General features: G+C 42.8%; 1 protein-coding gene across 1 annotated transcript in view; it reads left to right on the forward strand.

Moving 5' to 3' along the window:
* Positions 1–1,491: 1,491 nt before the first annotated feature.
* ARIH1 (ariadne RBR E3 ubiquitin protein ligase 1) overlaps positions 1,492–27,044 on the forward strand; it is a 58,564-nt gene continuing 33,011 nt past the window's right edge. The window contains exons 1-3 of the mRNA XM_081839006.1: positions 1,492–2,123; positions 18,083–18,150; positions 23,774–23,918. Of these exons, the coding sequence (XP_081695132.1) occupies positions 1,740–2,123; positions 18,083–18,150; positions 23,774–23,918 (597 nt within the window). The 5' untranslated portion in view covers positions 1,492–1,739. The remainder of the gene's footprint in view (positions 2,124–18,082; positions 18,151–23,773; positions 23,919–27,044) is intronic.

Below are 27,044 nucleotides of genomic sequence, written 5' to 3' on the forward strand. Positions count from 1 at the left end.
GTATGCATTTGTGATGTGGCTTGATTGTGCTTTTATACAGTGTTGTAAACTGCTCAGATGACTGTGCTGAATGAGCAATATAAAAATAAGTGGTGTCCCTGTCTACTGAGAAGTAAATGCCACTGGGTCTCATTCCCAAAAGCCTAACTTCACATATACCGTATGTTGGAAAAGATGAGTCTCAAAATCTAACCGTTGGAAACAAAGGCATTGCTTGGAATGAGGCGAAGTTTTGTATGCCATTCTTCAATGTTTATGCTTGTTATCATTTTCTCTTCAGTTTTGATTCAGTTATTTAATCAGAACAATTTTTTTGAATTGCTCTACACGATGGGTATAGATTTTTCTTGGTACTTACTGACATTGTTATGGAAATGTGGCATACTAATAAAACATGATGTGAAAGGGCTTCTCCACACAGTACATAGTTGCATACCTTGTAGAATTTGCTACAAGATGTTGTGGCAGTTGCCCACTTCTGTAGATTTAGACCAGTGATGGCCAAACTTGGCCCTCCAGCTGTTTTGGGACTACAACTCCCATCATCCCTAGCTAAAAGGACCAGTGGTCAGGGATGATGGGAATTGTAGTCCCAAAGCAGCTGGCGGGCCATCTTTGGCCATCACCGATTTAGACAAATCCATAGAAGATGCAGGTGCCCATAGCAGCCTGCCTGTGAATGTTATTGTGGAGCAATACATCCAATATATGTTTATTGTCGGTGGGATTTTATTTTACTGAAATGGATGCCAGGTGTTTTATGGGGAGCAATTCACATGTGGCATCTAACACAAATCAACAAGATGCTGAGGAGATAGTATGGCATACATTTTTCCAGAATGAAATTACAGTGAACCAGGCAGAAGGCCTTTTTCGGTGGCCACACCTTGTACTGTGACCTCCCTGCAAGATGCCCAAGAGTTAAAACAACTACAAAATTTTTCGCCGATGTCTGAAGGCAGGCCTGTTTGGGGAAGCTTGCACTGTTTGATGCCGTATTTTGTTGGAAGCCGCCCAAAGAAGCTGGGGCAACCTAGTCAGATGCGCGGCTTAAGAGAAATTAATTGTTATTCTTCTCTAGCAAACTCTTGCTACAAACCGCGCGCCACTTGCCCCCAAACCCCTTTTGCCACACCCAAGATGGAGGCGCCCAACCACTCCCTTTCTGAAGGCCAGCAAAGCGAGGAAGGAAAGCTCTCCCGCTCAGAAAATGGCCGCCGCACTGGAGACTCCCTTTTATTGTTCACGCGCGTGGCCACACTCAATATGGCCGTCACCACCAGCCTCTTCTCTCCTCAGAAAAGCGTCAGCGCGCCGGCCTTAAAAAAAAAAAAAGGGGGGGGGGAGAAAAGAGGGGCGGGGCTTGTCGCCGCTTTTTTTCCCCCCACCCCGCTCTTTCTGGCCCGGCCCGCGACGCCGGCGACGTCACGCGACGTGGGGTTGCGCCCCGCCGCCGCTGGCTGCGTGCGTGCGTGCGTGCGTGCGTCGAGGTGACGGAGCGGGCCGGACGCGTCCCTTTGTTGGCTCAGCGGCGCCTGTGAGGAGAAGCAGCAGCAGCAGCAGCAGCAGCAGCGGGCAGAGGCAGCAGCGGCGGGTGTTTGTTATCGGTCCGCCGAAGGGAGGCGGCCAGGCCGGAGCCTTCGAGTCCGCCCGTCCCCCCGGCGGCCCGCTGGGGCCGGCCCCGCTCCGCGCCGTCTCTCCCCGCCGCTCCAGCCGCCGCCGCCGCCTCAGCCGCCGCCATGGACTCGGACGAAGGCTACAACTACGAGTTCGACGAGGACGAGGAGTGCAGCGAGGACAGCGGCGCCGAGGAGGATGAGGACGAGCCCGACGACGAGGACGAGCCCGACGACGACAACCTGGACCTGGGCGAGGTGGAGCTGGTGGAGCCCGGGCTGGGCGTGGGCGGCGAGCGCGACGGGCTGCTGTGCGGCGAGACGGGAGGCCTGGGCCCCGGCGGCGGGAGCGGCGGAGGCCTGGGCAGCAGCGGCCTGGGCGGGCCGGGCCCCGGCGGAGGGCTGGGCCACGAGCAGGAGGAGGATTACCGCTACGAGGTCCTGACGGCCGAGCAGATCCTGCAGCACATGGTGGAGTGCATCCGAGAGGTCAACGAGGTCATCCAGGTGCGCGCGCGGGGCCCGGCCGGCTCGAGGGGGGCCCCGGCTTGGCTTGCACGCGGCGGGTGGAGGAGGAGGAGGAGGAGGAGAGGAGCGGAGCAGCCGCGGCTGGAGGAAGCTCGGGGGGGGGGCGGGCGGCGGGGGAGAGGGAAGGGGGGGCGCTGCTCGTGCAGGAATGCGGGCCGTGGAGGGCCCGGAGGCTCGGCCGCGGCCTGCTCCAGCCACGCCTTCGCACAAGCGCTTCGCCCAGCCAGCGAGCTGCTTGGGAGGCCCTTGCTTTTCCTCCCTCTCCAAGCTCTTATTTCTGCCTCTTGGCAGGGGCGACGCGGAGGGGGAGCAGGGTGAATGAGGAGCAGTGGCTCGGGGTGCCGTTGTCTTGTTGCGATGGGTGGAAGGAAGGGGGAATGTGCTCATGCGGGTGTTGCCGGCTGTGTTAGTGTGTGTGCGCGCTCAGGGTTTTCAGTGAACCCGGAGGGGCAGCCGAATGGGCCTTGCTGCGTTAGAAACAGCGGCTTTGTGGAACTTTAAACCAACAAACAAAATAGCCTACGCCTATAAGAGCTGGAGTTCCCTGATGCATAAAGCATTGTTCCCAGTTGGAAGAAAGAGAGGCGGATATATACACACACTCTTACTTGTAAGCAGTGGAGGGTGACTAATAGCCATGAAATGCATGTGTATGCATAGCCTGTGACAATTCTCTGTGGACCTTAAATGTGTATATGCCATTCCTATTATCATCAGAAATAATCGATGTTAACACGGTTATCTTAGACTTTTTAAAGAACTGTAGCCTGTAGTCAGCTAGGGAACCATTGTTCAGAAGGTTGTACCCCTATGATCCCTAGCCATCTTTTTAAAAGCTTCTGGACTGTGAACTTAGGGACTGCACCCAGGCCCAAGAATTGAGCCCCAACAATCCTTTGTAGAGTGTGCCTTCTGGATTGTGCTGTGCAGCTTTTCAGTATTGCAAAATAAAAGTAACTGGGCAGCGCTCAAGAATGTGCGTGTGGAGTGGTGTGGGTCTGGAGTTTTTAGGTACTGTTGTGGCCTTGTGAGCTGTATAGTTTCATATATGCTTTAGTCTGCACCCACATGTTTAGAAACACTCGTTCATGTTGCACTTTTTGCAGGTTCCACAGATACTAGAACTTTCTCAGAACTAGGGTTAATCATACTTCAAGTAGTTCCATTGAAATTGATGGACACAACTAGCTTCAGTACATTAATTTCAGTGGGTTTGTGCTGAATAGTTGCCAGGTCTGCTAGAAGGGGGATGAGCCTTCCAACTGCCAAGGGGTCTCATCTGTCTGACATAATGCTTTTTGGCTACTGTAAAATATGAGTTTGGGGACATGGAGATGCTGTTATAATATTTTAGGGTGGTGTGTGTTAAAATTCCACTTTGTGCAAAACAAATTGTGTATTGATTTTTGTGAACAATTTTATTCCTAATAGTGGTCATGAAGCTAGATGGTGGTTAAATCTTTTTAGTTCTAACCAATCATTCATATTAGGCATCCTTACATGTTGCTATCTTGAAGATTGCTGGTTCTTCTGGTAGAACTAGGAAAATCTCATGCTTTTATCTGGGTATTTTACTGTGCCTTTCAGTCCTCAAGATGACATACAATTGCCTAGGGTGTGTGACCCCGCCCCCCTTACACAGACAATAACTATTAAGGTAGGCAGGCAGGCAGACAGTATTCTGTTAGCATCTTCACCATCATGAACTTACAACCATATTTAATGGTTTGCCTTTAGATAATATACTAGAATAAAACATAAGTGCTCTCCTACACATACTGATCTTGCTGAAAAGTCATCGATTCCTGCAAAATATCATTTGACTTACTCAGGAAAGTTAATAACAGATTAACATGATTCAGGAGCACTCTGCCTTAGGTACTAAAGAAGTTTGGATTCTAATTTTGTTTGGTTCAAGTTGCTTTTCTTGTTTGGCAACCATGTTACTTCTGGTTGGTAGGAATAATTGTCCTCCCTTGTCTCACAGGTTAGTTGCCATAGCAGGGGGTAGGCAATCAGTGGCTTACATAAAACTGTTTGAAAACTTCTTCCTTCAGCAGCTCCTTTGTGTGGATCAACTAGGAGAGGAAGTTACTTTGATGATAAAAGTACAGGCATCCTTACTTTGCATGGTGTTCACATGGTTGTTGAACTTGGATATAATATAGAAGATAAGTTGCATGGTGCCCTGACTGATTTCGGCCCCATCTGTACCATACATTTAAAGCAGTACCACTTTAGAGGTTCATCACTTCCCCTAAGAATCCTGGGAAGTGTCTTTTGTTAAGAGTGCTGAGAGTTATTCCACAGCACAGTATTCCCCTCACAGAGCTTCAGTTCTCGCAAGAGTCAGTCCCTCTTCCCACGTAGCTCTGTGAGGTGAATGTTGGTCTTCCAACAGCTTCTCAGCACTTTAACAAATGACATTTCCCAGCATTCTTTGTGTGAATCCATTACTCTTTAACGTGATATACCTTAAAGAGTACCTGAAATGTATAGTGCAGATGGGACCTTTGTTTTACTGCATGTGTGTGTTGTAACCATTTTCTAGCAAATACTTTGCCAAATCAAAATCTCCCTCCTGTCCTTTGAGCGGAAAAGAGATGTAGTACTGGTATATCTGGTAGGTGGAAAAAGCAGTAGGAGATGGGGGGCAGCATTCTAACATTTATTTTAACTGTGATTAGACAGGAGAGAAGCTAGGATTGGAAAATGCATTCAGATGATACAGAGAGGCTTTAAACATGATTTGGCCCTAAACATGACTAAAGAGAAGGGGCAGTGCTTTTTTCTGGGGAGGATGCAGGGGTACAAATAACCCTAAACATTTTATTCTAAGTTTGGCCTCATTGAAGGGCAGTATTTCAATATGAGTAGGAAAATGAGAGTACCCCTAAGCATTTTTTCCAAGATAAAAAGCATTGAGAAGGGGTAACCATGAACCTATTTGGGGTCCTAGAGGGGTCATTGTGGCCAGAGATTGCTCTCCTATTCCCAACAGAAGACCTGCATGTCAGTTTTATATTGGGCGTAGAACTCTCAGCTTCCAGCCCTAAATCTATAGAGTTAAACTGAAAGCAAACTGAACCCAAACTTTTTTAAGGGCCTTCACTGATGTGGTGAGAGGTAGTGTACTTTGCCCTGTAGATTGCAGCTGCTGTGTCATTATCTGTTCTTACCCACCCTGTTTGCAGCCTGGCAGTTTGCACTTTAAATACAACAAAGTTTTGCATAACAGGGGAGGGCTGCAATAGATTCTGACTTGACAGCAAGTAGGAAAATACTTGTGAAGTAACTTGTAGCACAATTTATGTACTTTTGTCATTCGAAGTCATGTTGGCTACTTCACATTAGTAGTGAAACTCTTGCTTTTTGGGAACCTTCAGCCTTAAGGTTTAGTCCTTTGGTGATTTTTTTTTTTTAGGCAAGATGAAAAATGGCTTGAGTTTGATTTCAAATTGCAAGGGTTGGGTGGTTGTTATTGCAGAGTGAGTAACAGTGGGTGTGGATGCATTGCTTCTGCTTCAATTCTGTTCAAGTAGACCCTGATCTTAAGTTTATCTCTCCTTAATCTGTAGTGTGAGATATGTAAGAAGTGTGTATCTTGGTATATTTGTGTCTGACACTTCAAGGTCAAACATAAGATTGGAGTTTTATTCAGGGAGCAAATGTGCTTGGTCAACTGGATCTCCAGTCCCAGCCTGCTGCTGTTGGGTTATATGATCGGCTTCCCAGCTCTTGCTCCTCAGGTCTTCAGTTTTTGTGAGGCTGAGCTAGCACATGCTTTTTACTTGCTTAACCACTTCTGCCTTGTGATATATTGAAGTTGTCTTCAATATATTACCCAGCAAACAGAAACTTTAGAATGAATGCCTTCTGGGTTGTTGGTTTTGTGTGTGTGACAGACACAGGAATGACTTACCACTCTGTAATGCTGGAATGAGGTGGGGTTACTTGCTCAGTCTTAAAATCTGCATCAAAAGTCTATAATGAGCAGGAGGGAGTAGTTCAACTAACTTATATAACATCTCATGCTCATGTTTACATACTACTTTTGCAAGCATGCTGAATGCTAAGTCGTCATTAGTTATTTTGCTGAATTCTCATCCAGGCACCATGGTTCTCAAATGTGAGTTATTTATTGAAAAGTCCTGAAATGGGCTTTGGAAATTATCAGAACATGATTGCATTACTACTTGTGTTTCTGAATCTGAGGTGCTTGAGTCCACTTAACGCAAGATATTTTTGTTTTTGGAAAAAATACCAGAATACAGAATACCAAGCTAGTGTCAGACAGAAGTAAATGCATGTGTTGGTATTTGTTCTTACGAAAGTGAAAACTAATCCTTTCCTAATTGTTGATTGCTTGCATTTTAAAGGTTAAGTGCACAGACCTAACATTCCTTGAAAATTGAAGCCATTAAACATTATTTCCCTTAGGCTTTGAGCAGAGGGTTAGAGAAGAGAGGGGAAGTTGAACATTAAATGCATTAAATGACTTATCAGTTACCACATAAAATGCTACTTGGTACATTATGAAATAATAAAATTAACACATTTTGATTCTGACAATAGTCAGGTACAGTGGTGCCTCGCAAGACGAAAAGAATCCGTTCCGCGAGTCTCTTCGTCTAGCGGTTTTTTTCGTCTTGCGAAGCAAGCCCATTGACGGATTAGCGCTATTGGCCTTTTAGCAGATAAGCGGCTTAGCGGCTTAGAAAAGGGGGGGGAGGGGGGAAAAACCCGCAGGAACTCGCAAGACATTTTCGTCTTGCGAAGCAAGCCCATAGGAAATTCGTTTTACGAAGCACCTCCAAAACGGAAAACTCTTTCGTCTAGTGAGTTTTCCGTCTTGCGAGGCATTCGTCTTGCGGGGCACCACTGTATATTTTTGATACGAGAGATGGAACTACAAGCTGCTACAGTCTAAAGTAACTAAGCATATCCCCATCACCATGAAGAAATAAATTCATTTTTTTAGAGACAACTCAGATGAATGAATACAAGTAGGCTTCTGAATGGCTTCTTGCCTAGTGATAAGAAATGCACACAAGCTCTTCTAATAGAAAGATTTGATCTATTTTGCTTTTACTCTGGGACTAGTGATGTTGTATAAAATTGTTATGTTGACAGTCAGGCTTGCAACTTGCTTGCAATACTTCCCATAAAGTAGCTAGTACTGTTTCTCTGTACGTTCTCATTGGATAGTTTTTCTTTACTTTTTCTATATGGGACTTTGCATGGAAGAAGAGAATACTACTGAAACTTCTTAAGCTTTTGAGTGTTATGCCTCAAAATGTGGAGTAGGATAGGGGTTTTTCCACATAGATACGAGTTTGCATTAGTGAGAACTCACACAGATACCTGTTGGACACATGCTCTGGCTGGGAAGGGAAGAGGATTGACAAACACCCAGACTTGGTCCAAGAACAGTTCTGGAGCTGCTGCTTTGTCAGCATCTCCTTGTTTTTTCCCTTTTATGGGCAGCCCTGCAAACTGAGTCCAGATTCTGTTGTGTTCTCTGCCTCCTTACTTGTGAGGAAAGTGTATTTGTGGCCCCTGGCTTGAGGAATATTTTGTTCCCTTTGTCCTGAGGTCAGCTGCTAGGAAGACACAGCTACCCATGGCCTCTTTAACAACACTGCTGCTTGTTTCTTTTCTGATTTCTCTCCTCCCCCAAATTTCATTCACCCTCTTCTCTCACTTTAGACTCCATTCTTGTCCAGTGGGCTTGTGCCACAAATTGAAGTCACAGAATCCATGTGTTTAGCTATCTTCTCATATTGTATCTGGAACCAATGGGTTATGGCAGTGGTTTTCAACCAGTGTGCCATGGCACCCTGGGGTGCCTTGAATTACGGTCATGGGTGCCGGAGACAATACTAGCCTCTGACCTTCTCACTCGCCTTCCCTTCCTCCCCTGATTCCCTCTTGCATCTCTGCCTCCCAAAGGTTTGTGCAGCTGTTTGATGCAGCAGCCCTGGCTACTAGCTCCCCAAGCGAATGGTGCTTCTGGGGCTGGCCAGTGGTTACTTTCCAGGTTCCTGTGGAACAGTGTGAGGAGGCACCTCTCTTTGGGGCAGGGGGGCAGCTCAGAGACCAGGGGCAGCAACAGTGGCTGCCCAGAGGACTCCCATGGAGAGAGGAGAGGAGGCTGAGGGAACACTCCTTAAGGGAGCGTGAGGAGCTACTGGCTCTGCAGGCAGGGGGTGACATAACTGGGCTCCTGATCCCCACAGGGGTGCTGCAGAAAGAATGTACAGTCATCCCTCTGGTTGCGTTTGCTTCATGTTGCGGATGCGGCAAACCCGGAAGTGTATACTTCCAGGTTTTGACGCGCGCGCAGAAGCGATCTGCGCACTTTGTACATGTGCAGAAGCGCACGCGCAGTAGCGACACTCTACTTACGGACTTTTCGGGCTGCAAGCGGCACCCCGAAACGGATCACATTTGTAAGTAGAGGTACCACTGTAGTTGGTCAAGGGAGTTGTCGACCCAAAAAGATTGAAAACCTCTGGGATATAACACGCTAGCATGCTTTGGAACTGTTATTACATCATGTGATAAATATGATTCTTAAGACCCAAGGAAAGTCAGCATGAAGGTAAAATCGGAATTAGCTCAGAAAAAAGATAAATGTGAGGCCTAGTTCTCACATACAGCTTAATCAGTAGTTAGCCTATCTGGATGTACCACACCGGAGTGCAAAATGATGTTCTTGTGATCCTACACACAGCACGCTATATCAGAAAGGGCCCTGACTCCTATTTTTCTATGGGGAAGGAATTTTTATTTGATATGGAGGAACATTCATTGATGTGACCCCCAGCATGCACTCAGCCCATGTACTGCTGGATCAAGCCAAAAACCAGTCATGTCCAGCAATTTGTTCTCACAGTTGACAACCTGATGTGTCTTACATCATCATCATCATCATCATCATTATTACAATTTATACACCGCCCTATACCCGGAGGTCTCAGGGCGGTTCACAACAAGACTGAACACAGGACTTGAGGAGTGCAGCAGTGCTGGTCCCACTTATAATGCCCAGCAACTGGTATTCAGGAGCATATGGCCTCTAACAGTCGAGTTAGAGCATATAACCACATGGTTAGGAGTCCCTGATAGCCGCATGCTCCTTGAATTTGTCTACTCCTCTTTTAAAGCCTGTCCAAATTGGTGGCCTGCTTTTTGAGGGGACAAATTCCATAATTTATGCTGTGTGTGAATGAATACTTCCTTTTCCCCCTGTCCTGAATCTTCCAACATTCAGCTTCATTGGATGGAGTGCCTCAGGTTCTAGTGTTACGAGAGAGAGAGGCAAACCTATCTGTCCACTTTTCCTGCACCATCCAATATTTCATACAACTCTGTTGTGTCTCATTATTCACCTTTTCCCCAGTTAAAAAGCCCTAAATAGTGTAATATTTCTGTAGCTGGTAACATTTCCTCAGGTGGTTCTCAACATATTTAAAAAGCTTCTTTGTAAGTCATTTTTCAAAACATCTTTAAAAACTACTAGAGAGTTCAGCTGCAGCAAAGTCATCCAGCTTCCTTGACAGGAAGCTAACTAGTCTTGTTCCTTAAACCACCATGTGATTCATATGCATACTTTGAGGAATACTGTTCACCTTAAGATCAACAAAGGCTGAAAAGTGCCAAGAATGAACCAACTGAAAAGCCGCACCAAACAGAAAGCCGCATATGCACCCATGATATGAAAGAAAAGCCTAAAGTTATATCATTCCACTTCTCACCTCAAGATCAAAACAAGAGAAAAATACAAATGATCAGTGCCAAATTTACTATTTTACTATTCCTGTTGTCAACAGCCCTTAATTTTCCTGCTTCAACCTGTTTTCACCTTTCTGTGCCTGTGGTGCTATTGATGACATTGGCTAATCTTGTTGATTGAATCATAGAATCAGAGAATCATAGAGTTGGAAGAGACCACAAGGGCCATCGAGACTCCACCACACTCCTTGGCAGCAAATTCCACTGTCGAACAGCTCTTACTGTCAGGAAGTTCTTCCTAATGTTTAAGTGGAATCTTCTTTTTTGTAGTTTGGATCCATTGCTCCGTGTCCGCTTCTCTGGAGCAGCAGAAAACAACCTTTCTCCCTCCTCTATGTGACATCCTTTTATATATTTGAACATGGCTATCATATCACCCCTTAACCTCCTCTTCTCCAGGCTAAACATGTCCAGCTCCCTTAGCCGTTCGTCATAAGGCATCATTTCCAGGCCTTTGACCATTTTGGTTGCCCTCCTCTGGACACGTTCCAGTTTGTCAGTGTCCTTCTTGAACTGTGGTGCCCAGAACTGGACACAGTACTCCAGGTGAGGTCTGACCAGAGCAGAATACAGTGGCACTATTACTTCCCTTGATCTAGATGCTATACTCCTATTGATGCAGCCCAGAATTGCATTGTCTTTTTTAGCTGCCGCGTCACACTGTTGGCTCATGTCAAGTTTGTGGTCAACCAAGACTCCTAGATCCTTTTCACATGTACTGCTCTCAAGCCAGGTGTCACCCATCTTGTATTTGTGCCTCTCATTTTTTTTGCCCAAGTGCAATACTTTACATTTCTCCCTGTTAAAATTCATCTTGTTTGTTTTGGCCCAGTTCTCTAATCTGTCAAGGTCGTTTTGAAGTGTGATCCTGTCCTCTGGTGTGTTAGCCACCCCTCCCAGTTTGGTGTCATCTGCAAATTTGATCAGGATGCCCTTGAGTCCATCATCCAAGTCGTTGATAAAGATGTTGAATAAGATTGACATCTGATGGGAAATGACTCTTGATTCCAATTCCAAGGAGCAGAACATAGAGGTGTTATTTGTGTCTCCCCAGCAGTTGTGAGAACTCCCTTCCCCTACAGGTCTATAAAATTCTGAATCCATATCCTTTTCTGTACAAGCTGGGAGATAACACAAATTAGATATGTGTTATAAATTATTTTAGTTCTAATTCTTACCTTTGATAAGCTCTTGAAAATGGATTGGACTGAAATTGAGCTCAAAATTCATTGTTCCTTGGATTCCCACTTTATTTGGACTTCCAGGGAGTGGTTGCTGATGGAAGCAGAATTGGAGGAAAATTGAATTGGTTTAAAAGTTGGGCATTGCCTTTGAAAGGACATGAGTTTGAAGAATGAGAGTGGATTGGCAAGTGTTCATATATGTGAAACTGTCTTATTGAAGGATCATGATCAGGTGTAATGCTTTTTGTTTCTAAGGTAAGAAGCAATAGCACAAAATTTTAATAAAGAAATTTAGGCTGAATGTTAGAAAGGACTCCCTAGTAGTGATGATGATAATGTAGCACGAAAAAGATGCCCAGGGATGTTTTGGGATCACTTGCCATTGGCTTGTAAGCAAGCTTTGACACTCTATTTTCATGCGTTTGTTTATTTTATTGTAGCAGTGCTTTGAGTGCTTTTAACAGAGAAGCAACTCTTTAATATTAACAATAAATAGAAAGGTTTATATCAGGCTTCCTCAACCTCAGCCCCTCATATGTTTTGAGACTACAATTCCCATCATCCCTGACCACTGGTCCTGCTAGCTAGGGATCATGGGAGTTTAGGCCAAAAAAAATCTGGAGGACTAAGGTTGAGGAAGCCTGGTTTATATTCTTTTTGCCACTGGCTAATGGAGGCAGTTGTGGAAATAGCAGCACTGCAGGCCCTCATTGGCCAACCAGAATTTGACTCTCTTACTTCTCTGTTTTTCGAAAGCAGATGAATAGCTACCACTTGTGACAGTGGTAGGAAAAGCAAGCCTTTTGATTCTGGGTTTGGTGGACTGTGCTCGTGTAATGTAGTACTGTAGCTAGATTTGTTGGAGAGACCCTGCCTTAAATTCCTGCTTGGCCACAAAGCCTCCTGAGGAGCCTTGAGCTGGTCTCAGCTGAATCTACCTCACAGGGTGGCTTTGAGGATAAAGAGAGGGGGGTGTATTCTGCTCTGAGCTCTTCAGAGAAAGGGAAGGATTATAATATAATAGCGGAGCAATCTCCAGCTCTGTAATTGCATCTAGCATTAATTTTGTTTGCAAAACTTCATATATTATCACCAATGTACAAAAAAAGGCCTAGGCTGTCTGTCATTTAAAATGATGCACACTGAAACCATTGGTACTGAAGAAATGTGAGGCTTTTATAGTCTCTGTTTGAAACCTGGCAAAGTAATTTCATACTTGGAGTATTTTGAAAGGTTTCTGAGCCTCTGTGGCTGTAAAATAGATTTGTTTGAAATATTGCTGATATTTCAGCTCTGTGCTAATTGTGGCAGCCATTCCAGAAATGAAGACCATTACTTGAAGCTGTCACTTTCAATGCTTAAGTGACTTGCAGATCCTTGATATATTTTTAACTTCAGGAGGGTTGCCTACTGGAATAGGACAGCTGTTTATTTTGCCACTAGCAGTCTTTGGGCAACAAGAGCACACATGTAATCACCCTAGCCCAGACCTAAGTAGAAAGGGGGTGTTATGTAACATGTTGCTCTCCGAGGGTTTAGAATAAGCTGGCTTGAGTTATGTGGGGTTTTTGTTTTAGGCTGCAAATATTTTTTAAAACATGCGTAACCTGAATAACTCTTGGGGGCCAACAGATCATATTGCTGTGTTTTGAGAATACCTGTGATATTTATTCTGACTTTCCTCTAGAATTTTTTTTTTGTAGAAATTCAGTAGACTTTCTGCAGTGAAAATTGTATAACATAAACCCATTTGAGAAGACTCCCTCTTAAAAGGGTGGCATGTTGCACTTAGTGACCACTTGATACTAATCTATTCCTATAAAATCTTGATTACAGTGCTGTCTAAATTATTCGGTTGTATTGTATGGGCATTAACATCTGTCAAATCTGTGAGGACACGTTACACCACCACAGTAAGTGTAGGTGCACTTACACATGGGTACTATGTAAATTTGACATTTGCAGAAAATGCCCAAGAGACTTGGCATGGCCTTTACTAGGATACGAAAAGTTTGTTGTTGTTTTTTAAAAAGGCAACAAGCCCTGGTAAAAGCTAGTTTTTCCCGGAATAATGTATTAATTAATCCTTCTAGCAGTACTGTTTAATCAAATGCATATTGTGCTGCTGTGGATTGTTCCATATTGAATATTTAACATAGGAAAATCACCTTATACAAGTCAGACTCCTGGACCACCATGTAGTTACTATTGCCTGTACTAACACCAGTCTTTCTCAGTTTTCAATATGCCAGAGATTGAACCTGGGAACCTCTGCATGCAAAACATGTTCTCTACCATTGGACTACAGCCCTTCCCTTAAGGACATCTAACTGTTTAGAAGCTTAGTTTTTGGAAAATGTCTGAAATTTTAGCATGTAACTCAAATATCTGGCCACCACAGTGTTTTTGCTGTCTCCTTCAAAATATACTGGCAGATGCCTAACACAAGACATTAATATCCTTGATATCTCTTTTCCACTTTTTCAAATGTGTTTCCTTTTCACTCACATTTTCCTTTGCCATATATCTTAAGAGACCCTTCCTACATGATGGCTTTCACTTGGGCAAATTTTAATATGCCAGGATACTCTGTTTTGTATGAAATGACACAGACGTAAAGCGTGTCACTAAAATATATGCAAACAGAGATGTGATCTTTTTCCATTCACTGTTCACATTTATTTTAAATGCAAAAATAGAGAATTAGATATGTGGACACGTACTGTACACCATGTCAGGTCATCATGCAACGAAATGAAACACTTTCCTTAAACGCAATATTTCACCCTCCCACTCTCTTCCTTCTTCCCAAACAGATTGCCAAAACTCCCCTCCCCTCTGAAAGAATACCCTACTTTTCTGGTAGAATGAAGCTTTGGGTGGAACCATATGGAAGCCCATAGTTCATTCATGAGTAAAGGTGGAAATTTAATAACTGGGCTGCTCTTTTCTGAAGCAATAATATTTCTAGGGCTTCCCACTTTGCACTGTCAGTTCCTGAAGTGGATACAGGTAAAGTAGTTTTGCAGTAATATTGTCTCAAATTTCTAGTGTAAAGCTTTTCACTGAAGCTGATTGAAAAAACTACCTTTCCCCTTTCATTAGTTTTCTGGTGCTAGTGTCTTTCCTTTCATTGAGAGCTAGTGTGAAATCCTGGTTAGTTTTTGAGCTTAGATTCAAGGAGCTCTAGTTTGAATACTCACAAGCAACAAAACTCACTGGGTGACATTGGGGCAGCCAGTGCATAAAATGTGACAAGCCCATTGATCTATGCCACCCTGAGCTTCCTGGAGGAAAGTGGAACAGTAATGTGAGAAATGATGAGTCCGGGCTTCTAAGTACCAAAACTAGCTTCCATTTTAAGCTTCATCATTTTCTCCTCGATACCATGTACTTTCAGGTGACTAGTTTTGTGCAGTTGAACGGTTTCTGAGGATTTCAGTGGGAAAGGGTAGGAGACACTTGCTGGCTAAGCATGTAATGAAGCCAGTAGAAGTGGTACGTGTACAGAAGTGGAGCCCTTACCTTAAGCCTTGGCCTGTAGGAGAGCTAATGCCATCTGAAATTTTGTGAGTCAAGCGTGTGTCTAATTAGGTAGAAATGATTTTTAAATTTAGCCAGGAACTGTTTGACATGGAACGGTAGGCCGGAATGTTTTGGTAATTTTGAGTTGTGTTTTAGAAATGCTGAATGAAATGCTTCTTTATTAGCTAAAATGTTGTGTGTGTGCATGCGTTCAAAACAAATGGATGAATTGACTGGGCAGTGCTTTTTTACATTTGAACTATGACTGCCACAGGGAGAGCCAAGAGTTCAGCACTCCTGAAGTCTTTCCACATTGAACTACCACTGTGCCTATCCAGTGCTTGGGATGCAAAGAGGCTCCTTCCCAAATTATAGTGAATTTTTGCTAGTCTTATCCTGTAGGTAGATTAATATTGCTGAATATCTAGTCAGTTTCTCTCTTGCTCTCTCCTTGCCTTCCAAGTGTCTTCCATTTCCCTTGTATTGAACAACCCTAGGGTGTGTAGCCATGAACACAATTGATGATTTTTAATTAACGTTTAGAATTCATACCAAAAAACAACAAAATCTCGCTTGCATTAGTGCGGCTAGGTAATTACAGTGGATGCTCGGGTTGCGAACGTGATCCGTGCAGGATGCACGTTTGCAATCCGCAGCGGCGCGTCTGCGCATGCGCGGGTTGCAATTCGGGGCTTCTGCGCAAAGCGTGATTTAGTGCTTCTGTGCATGCGCGACCGCCGAAACCCGGAAGTAACTTGTTCCGGTACTTCCGGGTTTTGGCGGTCTGCAACCCAAAAAAACACAACCTGAAGCGTCTGTAACCCAAGGTATGACTACAGAGCTTGGACCTAATGTTGTTATTTCCCCCCTCCTCCCTCCAGATACTGTGGGCAAGAGTTTTGTAACAAGCCCAGGGAAGTCAGCACTTTGTAGGACCACAGCTACCTTCCCCTCTGAGCACTGGCCATACTGGCAGACAGATGGAAGTTGGAACCCAACACTGTCTGGCGGGACACATATCTCCTTCCCTCGTCCCACTGTATAGGTCTCCAGTGTTACATTAGTAGCTAAAGAGTAGGGTATGAATGAAGGTGATGTGGGAACTCCCATTAGATGCTTTTAAAAAGAATCCATGCTAGTTGAGTTGCAACTTCAAATGTGTTTTGTGCTGTGGGCATACTCTTGACTTTCTTGCAATTGGAGATCAGTTAGATATTGGTCTTCAACTGGTGCTGTGGGACTCATAAATGGATTATCTGAGGATTTTTTCTGCATCTCCCTCCCTCCCAGTGTGGATCCTGTGTTGTGTGTTGGGATTAAAGGTGGTTTCTGGGTCTAAGAGAATGTTGAAGGTGTTTCTATTATAAACAAGCATAACAAAGTTGCTTTTCAGTGAAACTGTTGCATTCTAGTAGATTATTTGTGTGGATACAAATTCTACAGGGTTCTAGGATTGACAGTTTCCTCTGAGATAGCAAACCCATAATCTCTTACAACTGTAGCATAGTACTATAATAGAAATGAAGTGATCAAAGCAACTTGATATTTAAATGCTATGTTGTGAAACCTGCAACTCCCATCAGTTCGTCCCTGATCATTGATTATTTGGGGGGGGGGGGCTGATTGGAGTTGGAGTCCAATAATATCAGGCTGTGTGTGTATGTGTGCCACACGTTTTCTACCCACCTACCTTGGCTGTAATATACAGTGGCAGATTTTGTGATTTGGTTTATATTTGTAGTGCTGCACATTCATTTTACTAGCACTAGTCTTCTGAAGTAACAAATTGTTACTGTAGGCTTCTGGCAACGTTTAGAAACTTTAGAAATAGGTTATGAATGTGGCGGGTGACCTATTGAATGGCTTTATATTGTCATCTTAAAAACTGTTGTCAAAATCGCAACACTCAGAATTGGGTAGTGTAACTCTTGTTCCAGATAGCAGCTTACTAAAAAAATTCCACATGTCTGGCCTTTGATACTTGGGATACTTGAGGTAGTATGTGCTATGAGTCTGAAGTAGTGCTGGATAATTAGAATATTGGTCATTGTGTAAAGTAATGTCTTGCTGGAGCCATTTCTGAATTTCTGTCCATGGGTGCTAGAACCAGTGATGTTGCTTAGCTTTGCAACTGGGATGGAGTAGGGCTTAGAAATAAAATAAGCTTTTATGACATGAGTCAAAATACTATTTGTATTTCAGCTGGGCTCATAAATAAACAAATGCCATTTTCAAGGCTCCCTGCCCTGTGTCATTCTCCCTCCCCAAACCTTACCTTCTAGCAGCAGTAGTGCTGGGGCCTGGCAACCTACCGTTCTCAGGCACTTCCCTTTGTAAGTCTTCCTGGCCTTATGAAGTCCTCTCACTTAACAGATTCCTGTTGCTGAGTGTAAGTTGTAGTGTTAGAAAGGTACCAGGCACGTTTTGCGACTAGTGTGGGTCCAATTGTGACGACATGGAGATCTTCGGATGCCAGATTGGCAACTGGAGAAAGCAAAATGTCATTTAGAGAAGGATCTGAAATATTTTCTTTGAAGCTTGAATTTGTTTTGTTCTGGGTTGTTTTATTTGATGTTTTAATGCGTTGTAAACTGCTTTGAGCTTTGTTCTTTAAAATATAAAGCAGTGTAGAAATTATGATGATGGTAACAATAACAAATTCCACCGGGAGGGCAGGGATGGCACCTAGACATTACATTGTGGAGACTGTAATCTAGGTTTAAGGTACCATTTGGCAAATATATCTGATTTTTGAACACTGGCAAGTTGTGTTGTTTTTAGGAAGCAGGTAGGTGTAGCTAGCAAAATATGGTAGAGGAAATTCAGCTGCAGAGAAGTCTGGGGATAGTGAAGGATCTGTAGTTGTCTTCATCTTTAAGAGCTTTGTTTTTCTAAAACCCTTGATTACTTAAGATTTCTTTTAGGAAAACAGGAAACATAGGCACACTGTAATCAAAAGCAAGGTGTCTGTGTTTTTTTAATGTAACTTTAAAAACTGTTTTTACTTGCCAGGGTGGCTAACCTGTGACCCTCTCCCTATTGTTGGGCTCCCATCATCCCAGCCAGCATGATGTCAGGCATGATGGGAGTTGTAGTCCAGCAATATTAGCAAGGCTACAATTTTCCCACCACTACCATAAACAGAGGTTCACCCATTTGTGACACTGCACTTGTGTTGCGACTCTGAGACACTGAGTACCTCCAGAGCTTAGCATCATGTCAAATCATGTCCGTCAACGTGTACAGGGGCAACAGAGCCCCTGTGCAAAATATTTGTCGACTGTACTGCCCAGAGCTCCTTGGAGGAAGGGGGATGTAAATGTGTATTGGAGCTTTGATGCCTACGCATGTTAAACTTCCAGTTCTTCATGGGCATGCCTCTGTTTTGCTGCTCATTAACTTCTACCATGACATTTCCCCCCCTTTTTCTAGAATCCAGCAACTATCACCAGGATACTCCTTAGTCATTTCAACTGGGATAAAGAAAAGCTGATGGAAAGGTAAGCAAACTGCTTTTCTCCTTCTGGAAAGTGTTCTGGTAACCTGGTAGGTTTAGTATTTCAGTTATCTATACTTGTCTGCAGATTAGCATTCACAATGATTTTCAGATTTTTGTGAGAGCAAGTTCTCTTAGTGAAGAAAATGGTGTTCAATCCACCCTGAGTGCTTCATTCTATCTAGACAGTCACCAGTTGCCTATGTTAGAGGCAATCAGATGGCTGAATGCGAGACTTGGTGTGTTTTAAGGTTGTGGTGGCAGAGTGGAGAGGACAAGGGTGGGGTCAGGGAGAAGCCTCCTGTTCCCAAGAGATACATGCAGGGTACTGCCTTTTTATATTGAATATGCCAGTCTTTTACAATGTGTTTTCCCTAGGGTTTCATAACCCTCAGTGCAACTGTAAACATGGTCCTGGGTGGTAACTGGAGAGAGAGTTTTCAAATCTGGGTGATTTTAGTTATCCTGGCTCTCGCCCTTGCTTGTACCTGACAATACTCATTGTATTAATGTCAGTCTACGTTGCTGTTGACATATATTGAACAACCATATAATGTGGGCAGAGCTAACTGACTTGTGTCTTGCTGCGTTTAATTTGTAGCTTGAGTGTTGCTATAATAAAACGCTATTTTCAGGAAATGCAGATCTTGTTTCTTTTTTGCAAGTTGTATTTGAACTGTGCCAACATGGAAATTTGGGGGTTAAGCAACTGCAAGGAAGCCAAATAGTCCCAAATCAAAAGAGTTCCTTCTCTAACTCCCATGAGGAGTTCAGAGTTGGACTCATGGAGATGGTACGCCCTGGCATGAGGTACTTTCGGCATTCGTTGTTGTTGCACTTAAAATGTACAACACACTGTCTAAAAAATCTTTTTAAAGTCCCAGTTCAAAGAGTAACATGAGAAATATGATATAAGTGGAAAAAGTGATGGAGGTAGGGAGTCTGTGGCTTGTCAGAAGCTGCTAGTCTGCAGCTACTTTCATCCCCAACCATAGTTGTCAGGCCTGGTTGTTGTCCTCTTCAGATCACCACACAAATGCTTCTTGTTCTTTTATAAAACTTTTTATTGCATACAGTTGTGCCTCGCAAGACGAAATTAATCCGTTCCGTGAGGCTCTTCGTATAGCGGTTTTTTCGTCTTGCAAAGCAAGCCCATTGACAGCTTAGCGGATTAGCGCTTTTAGCGGATCAGCTGATAAGCGGCTTATCAGCGGATCAGCTGATAAGTGGCTTGGGGCTTAGGAAAAGGGGGGGAAAGGGAAAAAACCCCGCAGGAACTCGCAAGACATTTTCGTCTTGCAAAGCAAGCCCATAGGGAAATTCGTTTTGCGAAGCGCCTCCAAAACGGAAAACCCTTTCGTCTAGCGGGTTTTCTGTCTTGCGAGGCGTTCGTCTTGCGAGGCACCACTGTATTAACAAAACAATCTTATAAACGGTTCTTAACTATTATTCCTCAGAGTCACTTCTTTCAGATACTTTCTGAGCTCTGCTTCTCCATGACCAGCCACTCTCAAAATGGCGAATGTTTTCCCGCTCTTTTTTTCTAACCTCCTGGCTAGAGCTGGCCTGTATCTCCCGTCCTCCGAATCTGAGCTAGAACTGAACCCTTGCCTTTCCTGGGAACAGCCGGTCCCTCCCTGTTGTTCCTCTTGCTCTCTTCTATTAGATTCACTGCTCCCCTCCCCTCCCCCCTTGGGGAATGCTTTCTCCCTCTGAGAAACTGGAAACTTCTAACTCTTCCCTGACAGTAGTTCTGAGATTGACAATCTACCCTTCTTAGTTTCAAAGATAAATTTGAAGAATCTGGTGCTTTGCTGATTCCTCATCCAAGTTAAAATGTGGCCTTCTTCATTGTTCTCCAGCTGCTTTCAAGTTAGAGGAATTTAAATCACCAAGAAAAGATTGTAAATGAGAAATGTGATTTAAATCTATTTAGAAATAGCTGGATTCAGCTATTAAAAATATTGGTGTAAAAGAGAAGGCTAATTTATATTTCTTGCATATTAACATTTGGTTTGACAGCTTGTTTAAGATGGCAACCTTAGTTAAGAGAATGGTAAAGTCATATCTGAACTGCCTATTTTTCTCTTGTTTGGAACAGCAGACAACTGGGTAGGGAAATGAGGTTGAGTAATTGTGTCTTACACCAGAAAAATTGCTAGTAAAGTCAAAAAGTTGTAAATGGATTCATTATGCTTTTTTTTTCATGCTAGAAAATCACATAACTATTGGTGGTCCATGTTTTCACCAAGAATAAAGCATGACACTGGCTGTTTGCGTGCTTTGTTTTTTTGTTTTAAAGATCATAGCTTTCAGGTGGCATAGCAAACACTACCCAGTAGGAAAAATATACATTAGTTGTGTGGCACTTATTCCAGGTGTCCCAAGGATCATTATTGATAACTTGATTACGTTTATTTAGGAACAGATTCCATTTGTGATATAGCTTTTCATTCCCGTAATGCTCGTGAATCTATTAAAGGATGCTCTTCCATGTGTAAACTGATGTAATCTGCTATTTAGCTTCGAAATCCTCTTGGGCAAACTATTAGGAAAATCCCTTGCTCTGAAATGATAGAAGTATTCTTCCAGAATCTCTTTGATTCCAAATCCTTTGGATTTCCCACTTTCTTTTTCTTCTCATGTCTCATTTCCAATTACACATGATATTGTACAGTAATTCTAGGAAGCAGTTTCTGCTTATTATAGCTAGGTTGCTTGATTCAGCATTGATTAGGATTTTAAACTTGAATTTTAACTTGTTATACAATGGCAAAGCAATATTTGTCCTTAAAGGTAAAGGTAAAGGGACCCCTCACCATTAGGTTCAGTCGTGGACGACTCTGGGGTTGCGGTGCTCATCTCACTTTATTGGCCGAGGGAGCCGGCGTTCAGCTTCCAAGTCATGTTAAATTTGACTAGACCCAAGACCCCACTAGTGCAGCATTCTGATCTCGCCATGTCCAGCCAGATGCATATATGAAGCCCACAAGAAGAAAATGAGTGTAATAGCACTCTTCTTCTGTTAATACCAGCTGCTGAGAATCACAAGACATGTTTCTGATACTGGAGGTATAGCCACATGGCTTGCATCCATGCACTAGAAACCGTGTGTTCCATATCAGCCCAATTCTGTGTAACTTTCTCCTGGCCCTGTTGAACTTCAGGCATTTTGATTAAGCTTTTGTGACTTCTTAGTTAATTTTAACTGAATTTATGTTTTGTATTGTTTGTAAACCCACTGTACTTATAAGCAGTGGTGTGCAGATTGTTGGAATAAATACCGTATTTTTCCATGTATAAGATGCCCCCATGTATAAGACAACCCCTATTTTTTTGAACCCAAAATTAAGAAAATGGAACTCTAAAATAGAAGTGAAAATCTGGATGATTGGTGGCAGCAAGTTGTTGATCTTTTTTAGGGTGATCACCCTCAAATTGTCTAGCAAGAGGTGCATGCAGTGCACCATTGTGCAGAAGCAAAGGCAGCGACTAGGGCACCACACACTTCCCCTCGGTTGCAGCTGCTGCTGCTGCGGGGAAGCAGGCTCCTAAGCAGGATGCCAAGGAAGAGCCGGAGGAAGGCAGCGGACACTCTGCGTTGGGCCATGCCATCAAGCAAACTAGGCTGAGGAAGGTGATGAGCGGGCTGGGGGCAAGGTGGGAGTTTGAGAGGGGAAGAGGAAAACGAGGAAAGAAGGGCAAGGAGAGGTAGCTGAGGCAGCTCTCAGCGGCTGTGGTGACAGCTGCTCTCGATCTGGTGGTTGAGCCCACAGGTGCTTCAGGAGGTGAGCCAGTCGCTAGCATGTAGCTGGGGGGGGGAGGAAGGGGGGATGGCAGCAGGAGGGACCACCTCAGCCCGCCCAAGCCAGAATCCCAAACATATGCTTAAATATTTTAAAAATTCCCCCAGATGCCCATGTTCCGTGTACAAGACAACCCTCAATTTTTCACTAATTTTTTTAAAGCAGAAAACCTCATCTTATACACGGAAAAATACGGTAAATGGCAAATGTCTGCCATTCTACTATCAACACACTCTTCTAAGCAACAGATTAATCTGATGCCTGTACAAAAATGTGCTGCAACACTCTTGTTAATATTTTATGTTACGTTACGTTACACTGTGTTAGTTGTGTTAGATAATGGGAGATGCCCATCTTGGCATAATTTAAGAGTTCCTTCTTGTTTTTCTCCTGCAAGGAGTTTAGCAAGACCTGTGAGAGGGCAAGTTTCCAACAGCTGCCCCAACTGGGTAAGCTCTTTCCTCCCCCACCTCTCCCCCAGAGTATTCAGTGGTTTCCATTCATTCTTTGAGTGGCCTTAAATGCCAGGCTATCACAGACCTGACTCAGACACTGCCCATTTATTATGTCACCCAAGAAATAAAGATGGCTGCTGCTTTTGAAATTTCCAGTGGGATAGCTCAACATCAGGCAGTTAGTTATTCTAAGCAATGAGAGCAGCAGCTGCAGAAATTGCAAGGATTAGAACCATAGGAAGCTGCTTCCTAAATGGTTGGTCCATTTAGCTCAACATTTAATATACTCACTGACAACAGTTTTCCAGGGCTTTTGAGGGGGTCTTTCTGAATGCAATTTGGAGAGGATGAGAACTGAACCTGGCAGCCTCTGCTTGCAAAGCATCTCGTCTGCTACTTGAACTAAAACCATTAGCTGAAGCAGCATAGTTTCTCCTATCCTAATGCAACTCCTGTTTAATCTTAATAGAGGCAGGAAGATCTGTTGCAGAAACTCGGAAGTGGCAGGACATTACTGTAGGAATTGAAAGCATGGCTTGTTAGAGAAGGTTCTTGAGGTATTAATCTGCACAGGTAGATGGACTTGCTTGCTTGCTTGCTTGCTTGCTTGCTTGTTGTTGTTGTTGTTGTTTTAATTGAGGTTTTTAAAAAGTGCACTAAGACAGCGCTGGGAATTGGGTGGGGATGAATTTATTATGAAGTATGCCCTAGGCAGCATAAGAGAGTACAGAAATGTTATGTATTTTGGAAACTAGAGTTGCTAAACAGAAGAATTTGTCCAAAGTTTTCACATGTAACTTCGGAAGAAACTGGAAAGATTTTTCCCCCCTGTGAGCAATTGTTGCATAGTAGACCTGCTGTCTGTGCAAGTCCTAATTTACACTCAAAAGGCTAAATTTGAAGATGCTTTGATAAGTTGCCATCTTGACAATCCAAACAACAACTGTTTTATAGTTGTTTTTAAAAATGTCTTGGCTACCTACAAATCTAAGGTAGGTGATCCAAAACACTGCCCATATACTAGGAAGGGCATGAACCTGAACTACTCCATTGATGCAGGAAGTACTTGAAGCAAGGCAGCCTAGATACGCCTGTCCTGAACTTTGTATCCTTTGACTGCTAGTGCTTTCCTGGCTGCAAACATTGCAGGGCTATTTGGATTGCCTCATCTTCACAGTTTTACAGGGCCAATACAAATGGCAAGGTGAGGCATAGGTGGTGGAGAAAGAATAGGCACCCTTCCCATTTTAAATAAGGCCCGAAAAGCTCCTCCTTACTCAATCTCTAACTACTATTCTCAAGTGAAGAACAGTTTATTTTGTTGTTTTTAAACATTTGGCTTCACTTCCCTTTTGTGTTCATGCAGGTACTTTGATGGCAACCTGGAGAAGCTCTTTGCAGAATGTCATGTAATTAATCCTAGTAAAAAGTCTCGAACACGTCAGATGAGCACAAGGTCATCTGCACAGGACATGCCTTGCCAGATCTGCTATTTGAACTATCCTAACTCTGTGAGTAACTTTAAAAAAAGGCATTTAAAGCATTTAAATCTTTAAAACATTGTCTCATTTGACTTCTAAACTCTTATTTTGGATGTCTGCAATTTAGCCAATTTATATATGGGTTGTTATGGAAGATAATAGCCAGTAGTCTTTCCTGTATCTGTCTTGGCCTTCATCTAGCTATCTTGTCTCTGACACATGTGTTTTCCCTGCACAGGGAGTTCTTTTGTATAGACTAGAGGAACATTTACAGTGGTACCTCGCAAGACGAAAAACGCGCAAGACGAAAAACGCGCAAGACGAAAGAGTTTTCCGTTTTTTGAGTCGTTCCGCAAGACGAATTTCCCTATGGGCTTGCTTTGCAAGACGAAACGTCTTGCAAGTTCTTGCAAGTTTGTTTCCTTTTTCTTAAAGCCGCTAAGCCGTTAATAGCCGCTAAGCCGTCAATAGCCGCAAATAGCCGTGCTTCGCAAGACGAAAAAACCGCAAGACAAAGAGACTCGCAGAACGGATTAATTTTGTCTTGCGAGGCACCACTGTAATGTGAACCACCTCCTACAGGCTGAAGCGATACATGGTAGAAACAGGTTTTCCTCATTTGTTGTTTGAGAACTAGGCTTCTTTTTCTTTTAATATAAATATTTCAGTAAAGCTATATATTAGGCTAATAATAAAACTTATTTTATACAAATAGGAAACAGGAAAATAACACATGTATTTCAAAACTAATAAGCTTATCATAATGCAATTGTATCAATATTGTAATTTTTGGAACACAATAAATGATTGCTAAATTTTCCTTGAAGTTTTTATACAGTCTATTCTTTAAGCATTACTGTTTCATTGTTTGAGCTGTGTAGCACACTTTATTTAACTCTTATTTCATGGCTAAAGATTTGAAGTTTGCCAGAATTTTTGCTGTTTGTTTTGGTGCAAGTAATAAATATGACACTAGTGAGTAATGTGTATTTCTAATGATTCAAGAATAATCAAAAGGTATAGCTATTAACCAATAATTTGAATAAGGCTCATATTTCTAGTTGAATATGGATCTTTGACATTGTTCTTCAAATTATATGGCTTCCAAGTGTTACTCTCATTGACTTGCTTGCCAAGACACAGCCTCCCTCTTCTGTATTACAGCAGAAGATTTGGGGGAATGTTGTAGGACACATACTCAATTCACATTGGACTCCTGCAAACCTTTTTGAATCTCGGTGTTACTCCATTTGCATTCTCTGTGACTTCCAATGTCACCAACATTTCCAGTATACTCCATATTGAAGATTAACAGTGACATGCAACCTGCCTTTGCGGGGACATATTATTTGACTTTACTAGGGAATCCCAGGGTTTCTCAAATATTTGGAAAATGCTCTTTTGGAAAATTATCCGCTTCATTTTATCATCTCTTTTTTTTATTATAAATATTTATTAAAGTTTTTAAATATAAATGCACAAATAATAAACAGTCTTACTTCTATCACAGACATAATTTCATCACTTCTTTGGGCTCCCTCACGTCTCCCGCTCCCATTTACATCGTTAAAAGTTTTTTCCAAACAAATTATCAACTTGTTTACAATCTCATGTCCACTCATTCAAATATAATCTAGCACTTCTTCCAAAAAATTTTATATTTTCTTTAGTCTCACTTATCGTCAAATTTCAAATCTAATTTAGTGGTGGCCAGTTTTTTATAATCTAGCATCCTTCTTAGCATTCAACCAAATTACAATGTTTTTGTAGATACTTCTTGAATTTCTCCCAGTCTTCCTCCATCTTCTCTTCTCCCAGGTCACAGATTCTGCCAGTCATCTCGGCCAGTTGCATATAGTCCATCAGTTGCATCTGCCACTCTTCCAGTGTGGGTAGATCTTGAGTTTTCCAGTTTTTTGCGATGAGTATCCTTGCTGCCGTTGTTGCATACATAAAAAATGTTCGGTCCTTCTTTAACACCTTCTGGCCGACAATACCCAGAAGGAAGGCCTCTGGTTTCTTAGTGAAGGTATACTTAAATACCTTTTTCAGCTCATTATATATCATTTCCCAGAAGACCTTCACCTTAGGGCATGTCCACCAGAGGTGAAAGAATGTTCCTTCGTTTTCTTTACATTTCCAACATTTATTATCAGACGAATGGTATATTTTGGCAAGTTTAACTGGGGTCATGTACCATCTATATATCATTTTCATTACATTTTCCTTCAGAGCATTACATGCGGTGAAGTTCAGCCCAGTGGTCCACAACCTTTCCCAGTCCTCAAACATAATGTTATGCCCAATGTCCTGTGCCCATTTTATCATAGCCGATTTAACCATTTCGTCTTGTGTATTCCATTTTAACAGCAAGTTATACATTCTAGATAATACCTTAATCTTTGGTTCTAACAATTCAGTTTCTAACTTCGATTTCTCCACCTGGAACCCTAACTTTTTATCATTTTTAAAAACTTCTTTAATCTGAGCATAATGTAACCAGTCTCGCACCTTATCCTTCATTTTCTCTAAACTCTGCAATTTCCAATTGTCTCCATCTTTTTCTAATATTTCCCAATATTTTGGCCATTTAGCCTCCATATTGGGTCTTTTTAGGGCCTTAGCCTCCAGAGGTGAGAGCCACCTTGGAGTTTTATTTTCCAGTAAGTCTTTGTATTTTGTCCAGACATTAAACACTGCTTTCCTGACAATATGGTTCTTAAAGGCCTTATTGATCTTAACTTTATCATACCATAAGTATGCATGCCAACCAAAAGCATTGTTAAAACCTTCCAAGTCCAACACGTCAGTGTCTTCGAGAAGTAGCCAGTCTTTTAGCCAGCAAAAAGCTGCGGCTTCATAGTACAACTTTAAGTCTGGCAGGGCAAAGCCCCCTCTTTCTTTCGCATCTGTTAATATCTTAAACTTAATTCTGGGCTTTTTGCCCTGCCAGACAAATCTGGATATATCTTTCTGCCACTTCCGGAAGCACTCCGTTTTGTCCACAATCTGTAATGTTTGAAACAAAAACAACATTTTTGGCAATACATGCATCTTGATAGCAGCAATTCGGCCTAACAAAGAAAGCTTCAATTTTGTCCAACTATCCAAGTCTCTCTTAATTTCAGACCAACATTTTTCATAATTATCCTTAAA

This window comes from Podarcis erhardii, assembly GCF_964252035.2.
Source record: "Podarcis erhardii genome assembly, chromosome: 14".
In the NCBI taxonomy this organism is placed as follows: Eukaryota; Metazoa; Chordata; class Lepidosauria; order Squamata; family Lacertidae; genus Podarcis; species Podarcis erhardii.